The sequence below is a fragment of the Delphinus delphis genome, chromosome 15 (assembly GCF_949987515.2).
Source record: "Delphinus delphis chromosome 15, mDelDel1.2, whole genome shotgun sequence".
NCBI classification, from domain to species: Eukaryota; Metazoa; Chordata; class Mammalia; order Artiodactyla; family Delphinidae; genus Delphinus; species Delphinus delphis.
In genome coordinates this window covers 28,566,285-28,582,747 of record NC_082697.1, presented here as the reverse complement: position 1 = coordinate 28,582,747, position 16,463 = coordinate 28,566,285, and the positions used below count along the sequence as shown (strand labels likewise).

At 49.6% G+C, this 16,463-nt stretch overlaps 1 protein-coding gene across 1 annotated transcript in view; it reads right to left on the bottom strand.

Annotated features, from left to right (window-relative positions):
- TGM3 (transglutaminase 3) overlaps positions 1-15,147 on the bottom strand; it is a 42,183-nt gene extending 27,036 nt beyond the window's left edge. The window contains exons 1-5 of the mRNA XM_060031108.1: positions 15,037-15,147; positions 3,257-3,424; positions 2,670-2,912; positions 1,944-2,062; positions 422-550 (exon numbers count right to left, since the gene is read on the bottom strand). Coding sequence (XP_059887091.1) covers positions 422-550; positions 1,944-2,062; positions 2,670-2,912; positions 3,257-3,424; positions 15,037-15,043 — 666 coding nt within the window. The 5' untranslated portion in view covers positions 15,044-15,147. The remainder of the gene's footprint in view (positions 1-421; positions 551-1,943; positions 2,063-2,669; positions 2,913-3,256; positions 3,425-15,036) is intronic.
- Between the last annotated feature and the right edge of the window lie 1,316 nt (positions 15,148-16,463).

The following is a 16,463-nucleotide window of genomic DNA, read 5'->3' as shown; positions in this document are numbered from 1 at the left end:
AGCCCTCTGTGTTGAGGATGGGATGAGTCAGAGCAAAGGAGGTTAACGCTTCAGGCTCACTCAGGAGCTTACCCCCTTTCCCAGGAGCCCCAGGGATGGAGCAAATTCTCAGCTTTGCCTCCTTCTGGTCCTGGCAGACACCCAAAGACCGAATCCTTCGTCACTGGAGGAAGGCCTCGCAATACAGTGGAAAGGGCTTTGGAGCCAGGCAGCCTGGGTCCAGTTCTGCCTTTGCCACCCACTCGCTGTGTGTCTCAGGAATGTTCTTTAATGTAGAGGCTCCACGCGTGCGAAATGGGATGGTAACAGCCACAACTACATTTTGTGAGATGTCAACCAACGCTATAAGTGGTTGTGCCTAACCCATAGCTGGGTTTGATATACAGGAATAACTAGTTATTATGGTTTTCTCATCACTCACCATTGCACTCAGCACCCGGCCAATATACTGGGGATCGTCTCTGCGGGCCACATCAGTAGCAGGGTCACGGCGAAAATTCAGACTATTATCCAGCAGAGAGAGGCAAATGTTCAGAATGCCTTCTTCAAACTGTTCAAAATGGGACCATATGTTACGATGAAAGAAATGACAAATAGTATCAGCTTATTGAAGGCACGGGGGCTACCCTGGTAAGAACCATGGGCTCTGCCCAGATCCTTCTACTCCACAGCCTCCAGAGCTGAGAGAATCTGAGGAACAGCCACCCAACTTGGGCTTTAACCCTGCAAACTCATCCAGAGCTCTCGCTATACACAAGGCCTTGAACTGAGGCCCCTAAAGTTAATGGCACTCTCTCACTGTTATGAACTTGAGAGCAATCACTTGGCCTGTCTGGGCCTCAATTTGTCCATCTTTATAACAGGGGATCAGACTGAGCTCATCTCAAAGTTTCCATCTAGATCTGACATTGATCTTGAGCATATTACTCAGACTTTGGGGGAACTGATTAAAAAGATAAAATGTCTCATTAAATTGGAATTTGAAGCCATTTTCACAAAATAAGACTTATTTTTGTCATTGCTTCTCAAATGGAGAAGGCCAAGCTCTTTCTTGCCTTAGGGTCTTTGCATGTGCAGTTCCTTCGACCTCCAGTGCTCTTCCCCAAGAGATCTATCTGGCTCCTTTGCCTCCTTCAGGTTTCTGATCAAAAGTCCTTTTCTAAGAGAGGCTTACCCAGATCTCGCCCTTCAAAAATATCTTCCCTTCCATCCCCGGGTGCACCTTATGCCCTTACCCACCCCATCCCACTTTCTTTTTGAATGAAATTTAACACAGAACCCAACATATAAAACTCAACATATAAAATATACGGCAGATGTGCTCTGGTTGACTACAGAATGGGGTCTGGACATGGCAGAGAATGCACCTGTCCACCCCCTGCTGGACATGCAAGGTACCCCACCCAAGGCACTTCCTTGTAATGTCTTCATTTGTCTACTGGAGAAAAGAAAAGGTGGAGGGAATCCCTGGATGTTTTTCAGGCTGAGCAAACCTGGGAACTCTGTGGACTCAGATGTCATACTAATGAAGGACCTTTGAAAGGTCAAATGCACACGCCAAGGAAGCTTCCTCACATTCTTACCTAGAATGAATAACAGAAACTACATTATTGTCCCAAGTGTCTCTACTGGGCCTTATCCTCATTTGTGCATCATGGTACCAATAACACTTCATTGCATCAATTTAGTTACGTGTCTGTTTTGCCCACTAGATTGTGACCTCCTCAAAGACAGGAAATCTGTCTTATCCATCTCCTGTATCCATAGTGTGCAGCTTGGGGCCTGGCACATAGTAGGTCATCAGTAAATGCCTTCTGAATGGATGAATGAAGAGAAGGCAGGCGAATGGACAGATTTGGGAACTTCCACCTATCTGTGGGGCCAGCGGCTGAGCTTCTTGGGTATAATAGGGACATTACCACCAGGCTTTATGATCTTTTTACCTGTCCATAGTTCCAGCCAATCATGCTAATGTAACTTGTTCTTCCCACGAAGATGACGCCAGCATCTTCCTGAACATACTCCTCTCTCTCATCATGGTTACTCATAAAGACACTATCGGCTGTTTGACACAAAAAGCAGATATTAGGGGTTATAGAGAGGACTATAGAGACCAGTCGTCCTCTCAGTCCTGAGTATCCTCCTGGGGGCTGGAGCAAGCCCCACCTGCAACCCTTCACCCAACCTCCACTGAGGAGTGAAGCCTTGGGCTATAATGCTTCCACCTCATATTATGGGAACTATGAGCTTGAAAAAGAAGCTGGGATGACCTGAGAATCTGAAAATGAGACCCTTGGGAATGAAACACTTGCTTCTTCAGGCACAAGCTATCTCCACACTGCAGAATTGTGCTGTGGTCATTACACCGTACTATACAGTTTTCAAAAGCCCATGAGATCCCTGCAATAGCTCCAGAAATAGCAGGATGTCCATTTAATGGTGAGGAATTTGATGCTTGGAAGGGTAGAGTGACTGTCAGACACACAAAGCTGGTTAAGTGGCAGAGCTGGACTCAAACCCCTGGCTTCTGACTTCTAGCTTCTGTGCGGTTTCCATATTCCAGAAACTTTCCCTAATCAAACCTGAGCCCATGAAAATCATTCCCCCCATCTTCTTTCCATGGGCATCGCTTGGCTGATGGCTGGGAGTGTGGGTGGCTAGGTGCCTACCTTGCAACCAGGGGTTAAAGAGCAGTATGAATGTTCCAACTTCCGTAGTGGAGTCATTGCCCTCATAGGAGATCTCAATGCTCAGCGTGTATCTTCCTATGGGTGCATCGGCAGGACTGAGGATGCAGATGCTCAGAACATTGTTCTTGTTGTTCAGAAGTTGTGCACCCCAGCCAGTGCCACTTATCCTGTTGGAGAGTGGAAACACAGCCTTTGTCTTGGCCGACTCTGAGGGGTAAGGCCCTGTAAAAGAAGGCATAGGACAATGGAAACCAAGTAGTGTTGGCCAGACTGTGGGGAGAAACCAGATTCCAATATAACTGCCGGGGCCCTTTGGGAGACATCATACAATGAAGCATTGTGTTATGGCGCTGGAAGCAGCTGGAGAGACCACGTGGGCCAAATCCCTCTTGATATGAAGACCGTGACCCTCAGACTCAGAGACAGGCCGAAACTTGCTCAAGGTCACACCAAGTCAATGGTAGAGCTGGGCTAAAGCCCGGGGCCACCACCACCACCATCCCTCGGATGCACAGCCCCAAGGTCTACTCAGATGTGTGTTGGCTGGGAGAGCAGGGAGCAGGTACCTGTGGAAGCTGTGAATGTCGCACTTCTGTTACAGCCGAGACATCGGTATACGGTCAATGACATGTAGAAGAGTTGGCCTCTCCGCACGACAAGCTCCTGGCTGGAGAACTTGTCTGTGTGATGTGCCTGCTCATTGAGACTTATCTGCCAGTCGACACTCTGGAGTCCTAAAGCCGTGAGACAGAAAAGAAGACTTGAGATCCTCAGAGGCAAGGGGTGGTGGTGTGGGGGAAAAAGTGTAAGTTACCAAAGAGACTGCTTTTGGACAGGGCTCGCTGGGGAAGAATATTCTAGGAAGAATCACATGAAAATGCAAGCATAGCAAGCACTTTACAACCTATTCCCATCTGCCTTTTCAGGCTGCTGAAGCTCTGCACACACTAGTCCCACTTCCCCCTCCACCTGGCCAACTGTCACTCAGCTCTCAAAGAAGTAGCTTCACCCAACTGGCCAGGAGAACTGAGTACCCAATTCTGTCCACTTTATCCTCCTTCCTTTGTGGATGCGGGCTCACGTAGAACTGGGAGGAGGCTACTTCTCTCGAATCCACCACCCTGGTTTGGCTTCCTTGCTTTTTCCTTTGTGTCCTCCCAGATACCAGGTGTCTTCTATCACTCCAACACCCAGCAAACATTTAGCTGTGTCATCTGTACTTTATATGTGCAACACCTCGGTGTTGGCCTGAGCATCTGATGCTGAGGAGGATTGTGTAACCCTGACAAGCATTTCGAGGCTGGACACTGGGCAATCACTGGCCTGGAAGGTCTTTCAAATGCTCACTGGCAAGAGTGGCCTAAGGCCGTGAGACCCCTGGATAAGACCCTGAGGACTAACACCTCAAAATCCACCCCCAAACTTCTCAGGTGATTGTGGAGGTGAGGGAGCTAAGCTGAGAAGGGTTTCAGAGAAGAAAGATTCCAGGAGATATGAGGAGTTTAGCCAATTTAAACCTTTTGAGATATTTAATTCCTTTGAGCTACATTTGAGATGTTCACCACCCATTCTTCTGCAAATGAAAGTGGTCTCTGTCTTTACGATGTGGCCATGGCTATGATGGGAGTGGAGTAGCCCATCCCAGCACCAGGCACAGCTCTTGTTTATACGTGTCTGTCTGTGTTCATCAGAATGTGCCTTCTTGAACTTTATCTTCTGATGCCTAGCACATTGCTTGACTGTATTAGGACAGTTAGACAAACAACTGAGGGAATAAATGAGCAAACAAACATAAAACTAATGTCATGCAATGACTATCATGACTAGAGCTCTAAATTTAGTCTATAAGGAAAGGTGTATATGGGGTATTTGTTCAATAAACATATAGAGAATACGTATTATTTATAGAACACTACGTAAAGCACAATGTTGGGGGTGTGAAAATGTATGAAAAGTAGTTTGAATCCTCAAAGAGCTTCAGGAGTGCATAAGACGACATGTCAGAATGAATGGTGGAATGAGGTAAATCCAATCTCCCCCAGAAAATGTGTCTAGGAGATGTAGGTAAGAATCACTTTCAGTTATAGGGATCAGAAAAAATTCATTGAAAATGCTGGGCCTTGAAGGAAGAGAGAATTTTGTCAGGTGCGTTCCAGGCAACAGGCAGAGAGGCCCAAGGCCCAGGAGAGCAGGTGTCTCATTCAGCTAGAGCAGAGGCTTTGCACAGAGGAGAAAGGGGAGGCAGGGAGGGCGTGGCTCCAGGGCGGGCCTGGGGCTGGGGGCTCCCATCCAAGCAACTCCGGAGATGGGCAGAGGCTCGTAAGAGACACTCTCTTGAGTGGGACGCAGACTCGGGTGATGAGCCAAAGGCTGCTGCTGAAGCAGGGCTCAGGAGGTGATCTCACCTCCACTTGGAGTACTAAAGATTCATTCATTCAAATGCCCACTTGTTCATTCATTCATTGAACAAATGGTTATTGAAAGAATAAATTAAGTTTTTTTTACTCAGGGAAACTAAAACATTCATGCAATCAAAAATATCTATTGAATGAAGGGCAAGGCAAATGGAGAGAAGGTGGGACAGAAGTGGATGAACGCTCCTGAATGCAGACATTGAATGGCGACAGCTCAGATCTCAGGCACCCTCTGGCAAACATCAAGCTCTACGTGACTTGCAGAGAGCTGGTTTGCTAAAAACTAGGACTCTTTAGGGCAACGTCCCCACCTTTTAAACCCCTGCCTCTTACGAACTGTGCTCACTGCCTTCTGTGCATGGGATCCGGTAGAGCTTCACTCACTGTCTCGTTTTAGAAAAAAAGAAGAGCTCTTAGAAATGTGTGGTCTGAGGTCACACAAGCCCCCCTGGAGATTCTTCCCCGCTCCCAAACCCTAAAGGATATGCGCCTTCTCCCCAGGAGAAGCTTATTATTCTTGACCATGGACTCTTGGAGAGCAGCAATTATGTCCCCAGACAGCCCTCAGTCAAGCACAGGGGTGAGGAAAGAGGGGTGGCAGCGACTCCCATCTATAGCCAACTTCTGCCTTCCCTCCAACAGGCCCACCTCCTTCTTTGCTGTGCCGAGGGTTATGCACTGTTTGCTATATGAAAAAAAGATGAATCAACATGCAAAAGTACACACAGCCAGTGTACCTAGGTTTGCTTAAGTCCTGAAAAATAAAACAATTCTAACTATCAGAAAAATAGTAGCGATGTCTCCCTTTCACGCCAGAACGCAGTGGCTTGTCTGCAGGGAAAATGATGAAGAAGACTGAGCTCCAGGGTGCCTTGGCTGCAGAGACACCGAAAGGAGACGAAGGGCACTTTGCGCAGACTAGGTGAAGTCCTGGGGTGACTGAGATGGTCATCTCTGCCTCTCCCAGCATAAGCCCTGGCATGAAGGAGTCTTGCTCCTTCATGGGGTGCTCGTGGGACATGCAGAGCTTCTCTGAGCTGGAGGGTGAGGAAGAGCATGACACATTTGTCGTCAGTCTCCTATGTGTCAACTGCTCTTAACAGTACACAGAGCACCCCTTCGGGTGCGGGGAGGAGGGGCACCTGAGCCCTTACTGCCGGAAGGGCATCGTGTGTAACCTTTGTGGCAAACGAGGACACGCCTTTGCCCAGCGTCCCAAAGCGGTTCACAATTCCGTGGCAGCTCAGCTAACCGGCGTGGCCGGGCACTGAACACCCGCCTGCCTGCCAGGGTGAACACACAGCCAGCTTACCCCTCTTAAGTGCCAAACCTTTTTTTTTTAACCATTTTTTATCGTTTTTGAAGATCAATGTTTGTTGAATTGAGAACATTGTTGACCCTGGCTTCTGTCAGGGTGTCTATCTTTTGAAGCTCATCCCATCCCCTTTTAATTTGCTGCTTCTAATCTCCGTGGTCTGAGAATCTGTGAAACCAGTGTTGTTAGAAGTGTATGTAACCTGAGTCAATAGGCTCTGAATGGTGGCCAAGGGCCTCTCTTATGGCATTAAAATGCATGGACTTTGTGACAGCGCTTTCAGTGGCTCAGAAGCCATTCTTCACAGAATCATGGAATCGAATCTGGAATTTTCCTTCTGGAAAGGACCTAAAAATTGGTCTAGACCAATCCACTGGTTTTCCAACAGACGAAACAGGACCAGAGAGGTTAAATGACTGGGTCAAAACCCACATAGCTGTCTGGTGCCAGAGCTAGCCTAGAGTAGAGTTCCCTGACCCCAAACCTGGTGCTCATTCCACTACCTCTCACACCTCACAACATTTTCCTCAACACTTGAGGGCCCAGAAAGTCTGCTCTTTCCAGAATAATGAGCCCAGGGGAATGCTAAGAAATCATCTGGGGAAGGAAGCAGAAGATTTGGCAGGAGCTTCAGAATACTTGGGAGATACGGAAGGGACAAAGGACCATAATCCAGGGTGTACTCATTGCCCCCTTGGGTACCATATCTGGATTAAGGTGGCCCCACTTCTTTGTGGCCTTCCCCTTCCCCGTTCATTGCCATCAGTGAGAAATAGAGGTGCTCCTGAGTAAAGGTTTGCATTTGCATCTTAGCCTCAATAGCTAGTGTCCCCAGAGAAGCAGCCGACTGGAGCTCATCTGCAACCTCCAGACTCTCAGGAGAAAGATGGAATTCCAAGGGAGCTGTTAACTCTGAAATGTACTTGGGAAATAGGTCAAGCTAGAGGGCATTGGGTCTACTAAGTGTTATCAAGTTCAAGTAGAAAAGACAGTACACTGCTTTTCTTTTAGTTTTTGTCTTTCCTTTATGTTTTGCGATTTCCTCGTGGCTTAGAATGTAAAATCGATTGTTTAAAGTTTTGTTCTGAATAAATATTTACCTTTTGTATTGCTAAAAAAAAAAACCCAAAACAGTACACAGAGCACCTTACACCTGTCATCGATGAAATCTTACAGAAACTGCAAACTGAGGGGGGGATTAGCAGATACACACTACTATACATAAAATAGATAAACAACAAGGTCCTACTGTATAGCACAGGGAACTATATTCAATATCTTGTAATAATCCTATAATGGAAAAGAATATATATATATGTATAACTGAATCACTGTGCTGTATGCCTGAAACTAACAGAACATCGTAGATCAAGTATACTTCAACTAAAAAAAAAAAAAAAAGAAAGAAACTGATACCTTATTCGAGGTCATATACCTAATGATTGGCAGAGCCAGGATTCTGAACCCAGGTCTTACTGACCCTCCCTGTTGCCATGGTCCCCTGTTCTCCACCTGGGAGGGGGACCCAGGTGGTGAGAAGCCCTCACTGTGCATTGTCCTCCCTTCTGGCATTTGCATCCTGACACGGAGGAGAGAGTGAGCACCTGGAAGGGGAAATGTGTTCCAAAGGGCATTCTACTGGGAGGTGAGTAGAAGAGGAGCATCCCTGAATCCCGAGGGGGACGGCATGCTGAGTGCACGCTCCCAAAGTCCCCAGGTGGTTCCTGCCTCCCTCGGTCACCGCCCCACGTGTGAGCCCTAGGATCGTTTCTGCCAGCCCCAAATCAAGGATCTGATGATCCTGTCTGTGGATTATCCAGGGCCTTTGTTCTCCCACCCACCACCCCTTGGCATAGCACTAATCACAGCCAGAGTGTTCTAGAAAGGGTAGGGCAGGGGGTAGGGGAGGTGCACAGCCATCCAAGTTTCTTCTTGAGTTTACAACTTCATGGATGTTTATGAGCCTCAGAGCTGTTTTTCACACCTGCCTGGATGAAGGGCAGGGATGAAAGGAGAGTGGCTTCACCCTTACAATTGACTCATCAACACAGACTCTCAAAACCATCAGAGGGAGAAGCCTTGGAGACCGAGCATCTCTCCACACCCTTATTCTGGCTGTGAGGACGTGGAGGCCCAGGAGATGGTTTGCCCACAGTGGATTGTTTCTGAACTCTCATCCAGGGCCCGTCTCACAATCCCACACCACCTCCTTGAGTCTCTGCTTAACTCTACCATCAGGCCGGGGGCAATTTCCCCAATATTTTTTTCCTGAGAATATCAGTGTCACCAGCAACACTAATGTGGTAGCAACTGACAAATGTCTATCCCAGGGCTTCCCTGGTGGCGCAGTGGTTGAGAGTCCGCCTGCTGATGCAGGGGACACGGGTTCATGCCCCGGTCTAGGAAGATCCCACGTGCCGCGGAGCGGCTGGGCCCGTGAGCCATGGCCGCTGAGCCTGCGTGTCCGGAGCCTGTGCTCCACAATGGGAGAGGCCACAACAGTGAGAGGCCCGTGTACTGCAAAAAAAAAAAAAGAGTCTATCCCAGTATTCACTTGCTCCTTCTTTCTTGGTAATAAAATCCCCCCTGTTAATGGCCAGGCTCCCCTGCAGCTGGGGGTCATGTGAATGAGTTCTGGGCAATGACTTGTAGGTATAGTGATGTGTATTAACTTCTAGGAAACCTCTTTTTCTTAAATTGAGGTGAAATTCACTGTTTTAACCATTTAAAGCATACAATTCGGTGGCATTTAGTATATTCACAATGTTGTACAACCATCACCACTATCTACTTTCAGAACTTTTGCATCAACCCCAAATATATCCCCCCACTCATCTGCAGTCACTCCCCATTCCCCGCTAACTGCAGCCCCTGGCAACCATTAATCTACTTTCTGTTCCCCTGGATTTGCCTATTTTGGTCATTTCATATCAATCGAGTCACACGTGTACTTAGTCTTTGAGTCTGGTTTTTCACTTAGCATAATGTTTTCAAGGTTCATCCATGTGGTAGCATTTATCAGTAGCTCCTTCCTTCTTTATGGCTGAATAATATTCCACTATGTTTATATACTGTATTTTGTTCATCCATTCATCAGTTGAGGGACATTTGGGTTGTTTCTACCTTTGGGCTCTTGTAAATAGTGCTGCTATGAACATTCATTTGCAAGTATTTGTTTGAATACCTGTTTTCAATCCTTCTGAGGAAACCTCTTTTTCAAAAGTTGGCAAATGCCCTTAGCCTGCTCACTTCCATCTTCTTCCACCTGCTGCCCGGGGTGTGGGTGTGATGTAGACTCAACTCTAGACCACGCATGCCCTCAGGACATCAGAGTGGAGAACTGCACAGAGCCCAGGCCCCTGGGGATTGTGCAACTGTCCTCTCCACCAGAATGGCCTACATCCAGGCCTATTGTGTAGGGAAGAAGTAAACTTCTGTCTTGTTTATTTCTCTAAGCCATTGTTATTTGGGGTTCACTGTCATTCACAGCTAAACCTAATTACATATACCTGATAATGTAACCTCCCCTTCTTCTGTGGTCCACCTTTGGCAGGGGTAACATGAGAAGCACAGAACAGATTCCAGATTGTGAAAGCGGGCTCACTAGGCAACCGTCTCCATCCTTATCAGCTGGGCTCTGTAATCGAGTCACCTGCAGCAGGTGGGGAGGATGACTTGGTTGCAGGTGTGGGACTGGGGTTTTCACTTGCTGTTTCCGGGAGGACCACAGAGAGCTGCTGGCAGGTGCCCATCACATAATGATACTCTAGGGGCTGCATCTTCCCCACCTGCCCAGACCCTATTCCCTAGGTCTCTTCTCTAGACTAAGATTTTTTTTAATCTTACAGATTTCTAGAGTTAATTAGGGCTGAGAGATATATTAAAAGTCATCTAGCCAAGTGTCTTCAAGCTTTTTGTTAGAGACTTCATTAATACAGAAATACATTTTGTACATTGCTTACACACATGGGTCTATGATTGACGTAAAGTTTCACAAAAAAATACTAACCCTTATTATGTACAATGCACTGATATTTTCTGTTTTTTTTTTTCTTTTATTTGCTGATCACAATCCACTAAACTGATCTCACAACTTGCTAATGGGTGACAACTGGCAGCTTGAAAAACAGTGATGTGATCCAATATTCCCATATGACAGGTAAGAAAGCTGAGGCATTGGAAGGGGAAGCCATCTGCTGAGGTCACAGGGTAGTTTAGAGGCAGAGCTTGGCTCAGAAACCAGGTCTTAGATCTTGGTCACTGGTGGGCTGTGAGTCATTCCCAATGCCCCCCTCAGCTCCAGGCACCGGGATGTTTCCAGCTCCTGGCAGGACCCCCAGTCACTCCAGCCCTTGCCACTCTCTTCTTTCTCTCTCTCTAGCCTGTGCTGCTTCCCTTCATCTTTCCCCCACATTCAGACATTTTCAATCCCTGTGCAGCATGGGTGGTACAATTTCTTGGCACCCAGGTCGTGGGGAAATGGGGGTTCCCTGGGTGGCTGAATGAGGGGCTGCTGAGGATCCCGGGATGAATGAGCCCTGAACGGATGGTCTGAGCAGCCTTGAGCAAGGTCTCAGCATCTCTGTAGAAGGGGACAGTGAAACCAAACATCCTCCCTTGTAGGGCTTTTGTTGGGATCCCACGTGTGCCCATCACTAGGGCCTGGCCCTCTGGTAGGGGCATACAAATGCCTTAGGATCCCACACATAATGGCACCAGCAACACAGGATAGAGGAGGGTTTGAGCTTTCTCATGGGCTGCCATTGAGGGCCTCAGATGTGCAGACACTGCTAAGCATGTGTGAGCATGTGTCCTTTCATAGTTACAAACCCTTCTATGTTGTCATTCTCATTTCACAGATGAGTGATTTGAAAGTCCAGTCAGGTGATGTCACTTGCCAAGTATCACTTGCTCAGGCAAAGCCTGGCCTGAGCCCAGACTGGGAGCTGGTGCAGCCTGACCACACGCAATTTCCACGCTGCCACCCTGCAGCCAGCTGAGGTCGTGGTGGTGGCATGACCTGGGCACAATTCCAGGAAGCTGCCAGAGAGAAAGGGCCACCCACAGCTTCCTCCCCTACGCGACATTATATGGTCAGCATGAGAGGAGAGGAAGGAAGAAGGATTCTGGGCCCCCTTCACTTCCAGAGAGAGTTTAGGATCTCTTAGACCCTCACTGAGTCCAAGGATCATTTGGAGAATTCATATTAGCCTAAGCCCCACCACTGACCCACGAAATCAGGATCTCGATCTCTGCGTTAGGGACAGCGTTGATTTTTTTCCCTTAAACTCTCCTGGTGATTCTAATTCGGAGCCAGAGCCAGGACTGAGAATCACTGCCTTAGGCCTACATAGCATTTACACTAATCAAAGCTCCTTTCAGTGAATTCTCTCCCCTGAGCCACACAGCTGCTCTGGGAGGGAGGCAGGTGGGGCAGTCACCATCTCCTGTTTACAAAGGAGGAAAACGGGCTGAGAGAGACGAGTGCAGACTCCTTCGGAATCCCCCTCAGCCCCTACCAGAGACCTGAGTCCCCGTTCCTTACTTCAGCGATCCAGAGACCTGAGTCCCCGTTCCTTACTTCCTCACTCCAGCTCACACCCCAGGCCAACACGTGGGCCCTGGGGAAGGAACCATTGTTCCAGCTGTGGAGCGCAGCCCAGCAGGGTGGAGGCTAAGCCGAGAAGTTATCTGAGGTGAACAGAGCAGCACGGACACAGCGCAGGGGCTTGGAAATGGGGAAAGAGCCGCTGGCATCCCAGCTCCCAGGAAAGGGCTTCTGTGCAGACCCACAGCCCAGAACGGCACGGATCCTCTGCACACTGGGGCTTGAGGCCAGAGAGGGTAAGTCCTGAAGCCAGCGCTCTGCCCAGCAAAGCGGCTGGCGGGAAAGCGCACCATCCCAGCGGGACAGGGCGTCAGTCCTCAGCACAGAGGTTCTGGCCTCCTGCAGGCAGAGGTCTGCATCCAGGTTGGAACCTTGGGGATCCTGCCTCTGACCCAGGGCCTCCGAGTGGCTTCAAGGATGGGGAACAATGCTTCCCCTCCACACTGGGCCCAGCGTCTGTGTCCACAGCCTGCATTCCTGTCTGTCGTGGGGCTCTGGCCTCGGTGCCTGGCAGGCAGATGGTGCCCGACCACTCTGTGCAGAAGGCTGCCAGGCCTTCCTCCACCACATCATCCCCCACTCCGGGAGGCGGAGTAACCGCACACCCCGGATTCCAACACGAACCTTAACTTGGGAGCTAGACGCAGCCCTCTCAGACCACACGCTGCGACCCTGATAGTCCCCTGGGTCACACGTGCTCAACCACCCACGTTTCTTTTCCTGTTCCCTCCGCCCAGAACACTCCTCATTCCACAAAACTACTTTTTTTAAAAAAATTAATTAATTTGTTTTTTTGGCTGCATTGGGTCTTCATTGCTGCGCGCGGGCTTTCTCTCGTTGTGGCGAGCGTGAGCTACTCTTCGTTGCGGTGTGTGGGCTTCTCATTGAGGTGGCTTCTCTTGTTGTGGAGCACGGGCTCTAATACACGGGCTTCAGTAGTTGTGTCACGTGGGCCCAGTAGTTGTGGCTCGTGGGCTCTAGAGCACAGGCTCAGTAGTTGTGGCACACGGGCTTAGTTGCTCCGCGGCATGTGGGATCTTCCCAGACCAGGGCTTGAAGCTGTGTCCCCTGCATTGGCAGGCGGATTCTTAAGCACTGCACCACCAGGGAAGCCCCCACAAAACTACTTCTGACTGAGTCCAACTCATCGTCCATACCAAGTGCCACCTGGGTCCCAGGGTCTTTCCTACCCCAAACCATGGCCAAGATTAATCCCCTCCTCCTCTTGGCCCCCTGGCTCTTGCTTGGATTTGTAACACAGCCTAATGACAATCCACTTCGAGCCCCACGAGGGTAGAGACCGCAGCTCATGATCTCTGTGCTCCACCGCGCCTCGTGGCTCTTTCCCTGGGTGTCCAGTAAGTGAACCCATTCATTCAGGAACCATTTTCTGAAACCTGCTTGGCTGACTGACCAGGACGGGCCAGGAACTCAGGTGTGAGAGCTTCAAAGGAGTGAAGGTGTTTCCCTGTCTCTCTTTTTAAAAATTTGATTTTCTCTGAACTGACCATCGTCCACATTTCACTGTGACCTTAGAACATCTGGTGGATCCAGAAGTTGAGCCTTAAGAGCTCAATTCCATGAGTCACAGGCACTGACACACTGGGCCCCTCAGGACGTCATGCAGGTCTCCCGGTGGGCAGGCTGCTGTGGGTGCACATGCCCCCAGAGGGTGAGCCTCTGCTGGGGCCCATTGCTCTCTGTCCCGGGTGCCCTTTCATGGTGAGAGAGCTGTCAGTACTGGCAGGAGCCTGGAAGTCTATCCATTTCAAGCCCTTTGTCTTGAATCGGGAGCCTGAGGCTCAGCGGCAGCAGAGGCTCAGGCTCAAATGAGGAACCAGGTTCAGTACTGCTTTCCTGTGTCGCAGACGTCACCCGCACTCATAGATAAGCTCGGCTCTGATAGTAGGACACAGTGGAAAGGGTGCTACTAGAACCGAGTCTGGGCCCTGCTATCAGCTTTCTGTGGGACCCCGGTAAGTGTCTGTACCTTCCTGGGCCACCATCTCCTCCAGAGGGAGGGAGATGGCCTGGCTGACAGCTGGCATCCCCTCTTGCTAAAGTCTACAGGATCCAAAGCTCCCCTTCTTAGCAACCCAGCACTGCTGCATGCTCACGGGAGGAAGCTGGGGATAAGGGAATGGTCCTTTTTGCTGCCACCCCGTCCTGGTCTTTGTGACTTCTGAAGTAACCAGCATTGCCCGTTTGCATCGTGCTCAGCGATTTCTTGGGCAAACCTTCCTGCAGACCTAACCACCATTCACAGTATTTTACCGGTTTGACTCTTGCCTTGTTTGGATTTGGTGTAGCTGCCAAACCACTGGGCAGAGCACCCATGACAGGCAATAATTAGCCTGCTGCTTAGCAGGGGCGCCGTCAAAGCCGAGCCCAGTCCTCAAAGTGACCTCAGAGCCAGAGAACCTGAGCTCCCCAGCAGTGATTTTTCACCCCCTTCCCAGGGGCCGCTGGTAGGAACTGTCCTCGGCACACCTGCTCCCTTCTGCTCCTGGCGGTTCCAGCTCACCAAGTCACTTTTAAAGAGCTTGCTGGTGCTTCTGGATGTGTAGTTTACTTAGGAGAATTCCGGCGCTGCCAATGGTTTCTTTTAAATCAACTCACATGCTGTCACTCCCTCCCTCCCGTGTAGCCCTGAGATGTACTTTTCTTTGCCAGAGTGACTGACAGCTGGTAAAACTGCACTGAGAAACACAGACAGCAGGTGCCAGCTGGCTTGAAAAGGCAAAGCTTGTCTGTCTGTCTAAGGGGACGTGACCTCCAGCTGCGTTGAAGACCCTGCCCATTATTCAGGACTCCATCCCAAACACGCTCTATCTCCGGGACCATGCTAGAGGGAATAGGCAGCCACTGAGAAAGAGAACCCTAAAATATCAAGGTCTAGCCTTCAGAGTTCCCAAGCCAGCTGTCCCGAGCTGGACACTCTTGCCTCTCAGTCGGCCCAGAAGCATGGGCATCCAGCGGGGGCTGGCAGAGAAGATTCCATGTACTCACCAGACATGTTTCAGGCTTCCTTTGCCTCCTCTCTGGGTTCGTCTGGGAATGGCACAGATGGTGTGGGGAGACTGGCCGCTGGGATCACCTTACCATTTATAGAAGCTTCTCCTACACACCCCAGTGAGAGTCCTAATGAGGTGGGTGGGGCACCCACCTCATTACAGGTCCTTCCTGTAGTACCTGTAAGCGTTTCACTAACCACATACTTGTTACCCAATGGAAGGTCATGCTGCTTGTGCAAGACCAGCTTGGGGAGAAGAGGGGAGGTAAGAAAAAACATGCAGAGTTTGAGTTTATGATTTTTTTTTCAAGATGAGCAACTTCCTGGATCGTAGGGTTTAGGAAATGATGTCATGTTTTTCTCTTGTTTTTTTACGGTACGCGGGCCTCTCACTGTTGTGGCCTCTCCCGTTGCGGAGCACAGGCTCCAGACGTGCAGGCTCAGTGGCCATGGCTCATGGACCCAGCCACTCCGTGGCATATGGGATCCTCCCGGACCGGGGCACGAACCCGTGTCCCCTGCATCGGCAGGCGGGCTCTCAACCGCTGCGTCACCAGGGAAGCCCGATGTCATGCTTTTCTTGAAGTAGTTTGTCCAGAGCTGATGCTGAGAAGTCCCTTGGGGAGGTCAAAGAAATGTCTTCCCAGAATGCAAGCAGAAAATTGCCTAGTCCTTTCTCACCATCTGCACACGCTGATGGTCTCCACTTGCATGAGGGGCGTGAGATGCTCATCACGGTTCACTGTTCAGGTTGCAGTGTGCCAGAAAGTGCATTTGATTTGGGGTTAGAAGCACTCAGTTCCGATGCTGGCTGGGTCCTGGGCTATCACTAAACCTTGAAACCTTGGAAGCCTCCTCTGACTAGAGTGGAGGCATGCCCACCCTTCTCAACTCGATAAGTGGGGGAATAATCAAATAGGCGATGTGAGTGGGAAGTGCACGGATGTGCACCATAATGGATTAAATACAGTTGTCACCTGGAATCAAATGTCGGTTTGATTCAGATGTGGGGAGGGGCGGGGGGGGGACTGTTCTTTTTAATGAGGCAGTGGGGACAGCCCCTGAACCTGTAGCTGTGGCATGCTTTCATTCTGGCTCTGCCATGTACTCTCCGTAACACTGGAGGGTAAGTCATGGACCATCTCTGAGCCTAGCTTCTATACTGGTTACATAAAGGAGAGGGAGACTCTCATTCTACGTATTTTATTTGCTTGTTTGTTGTTTTAAGGGGATATATTTTTCAAAAGATCCTATTGTGGCTGTTTACAAGTTCCAAGGTTTCCTGTGACAGACAAGGGACTGTTAAAACGTGATAGTGCTCCAAGGGTCCATGACAGAGTGGAGATTCCCAAGGCTTCCCCCAGGCTGGAGGGGGAGGGAAGCACCAGGACATGGTTAGGGCGTTAGGGAGAAGGTGGGAATG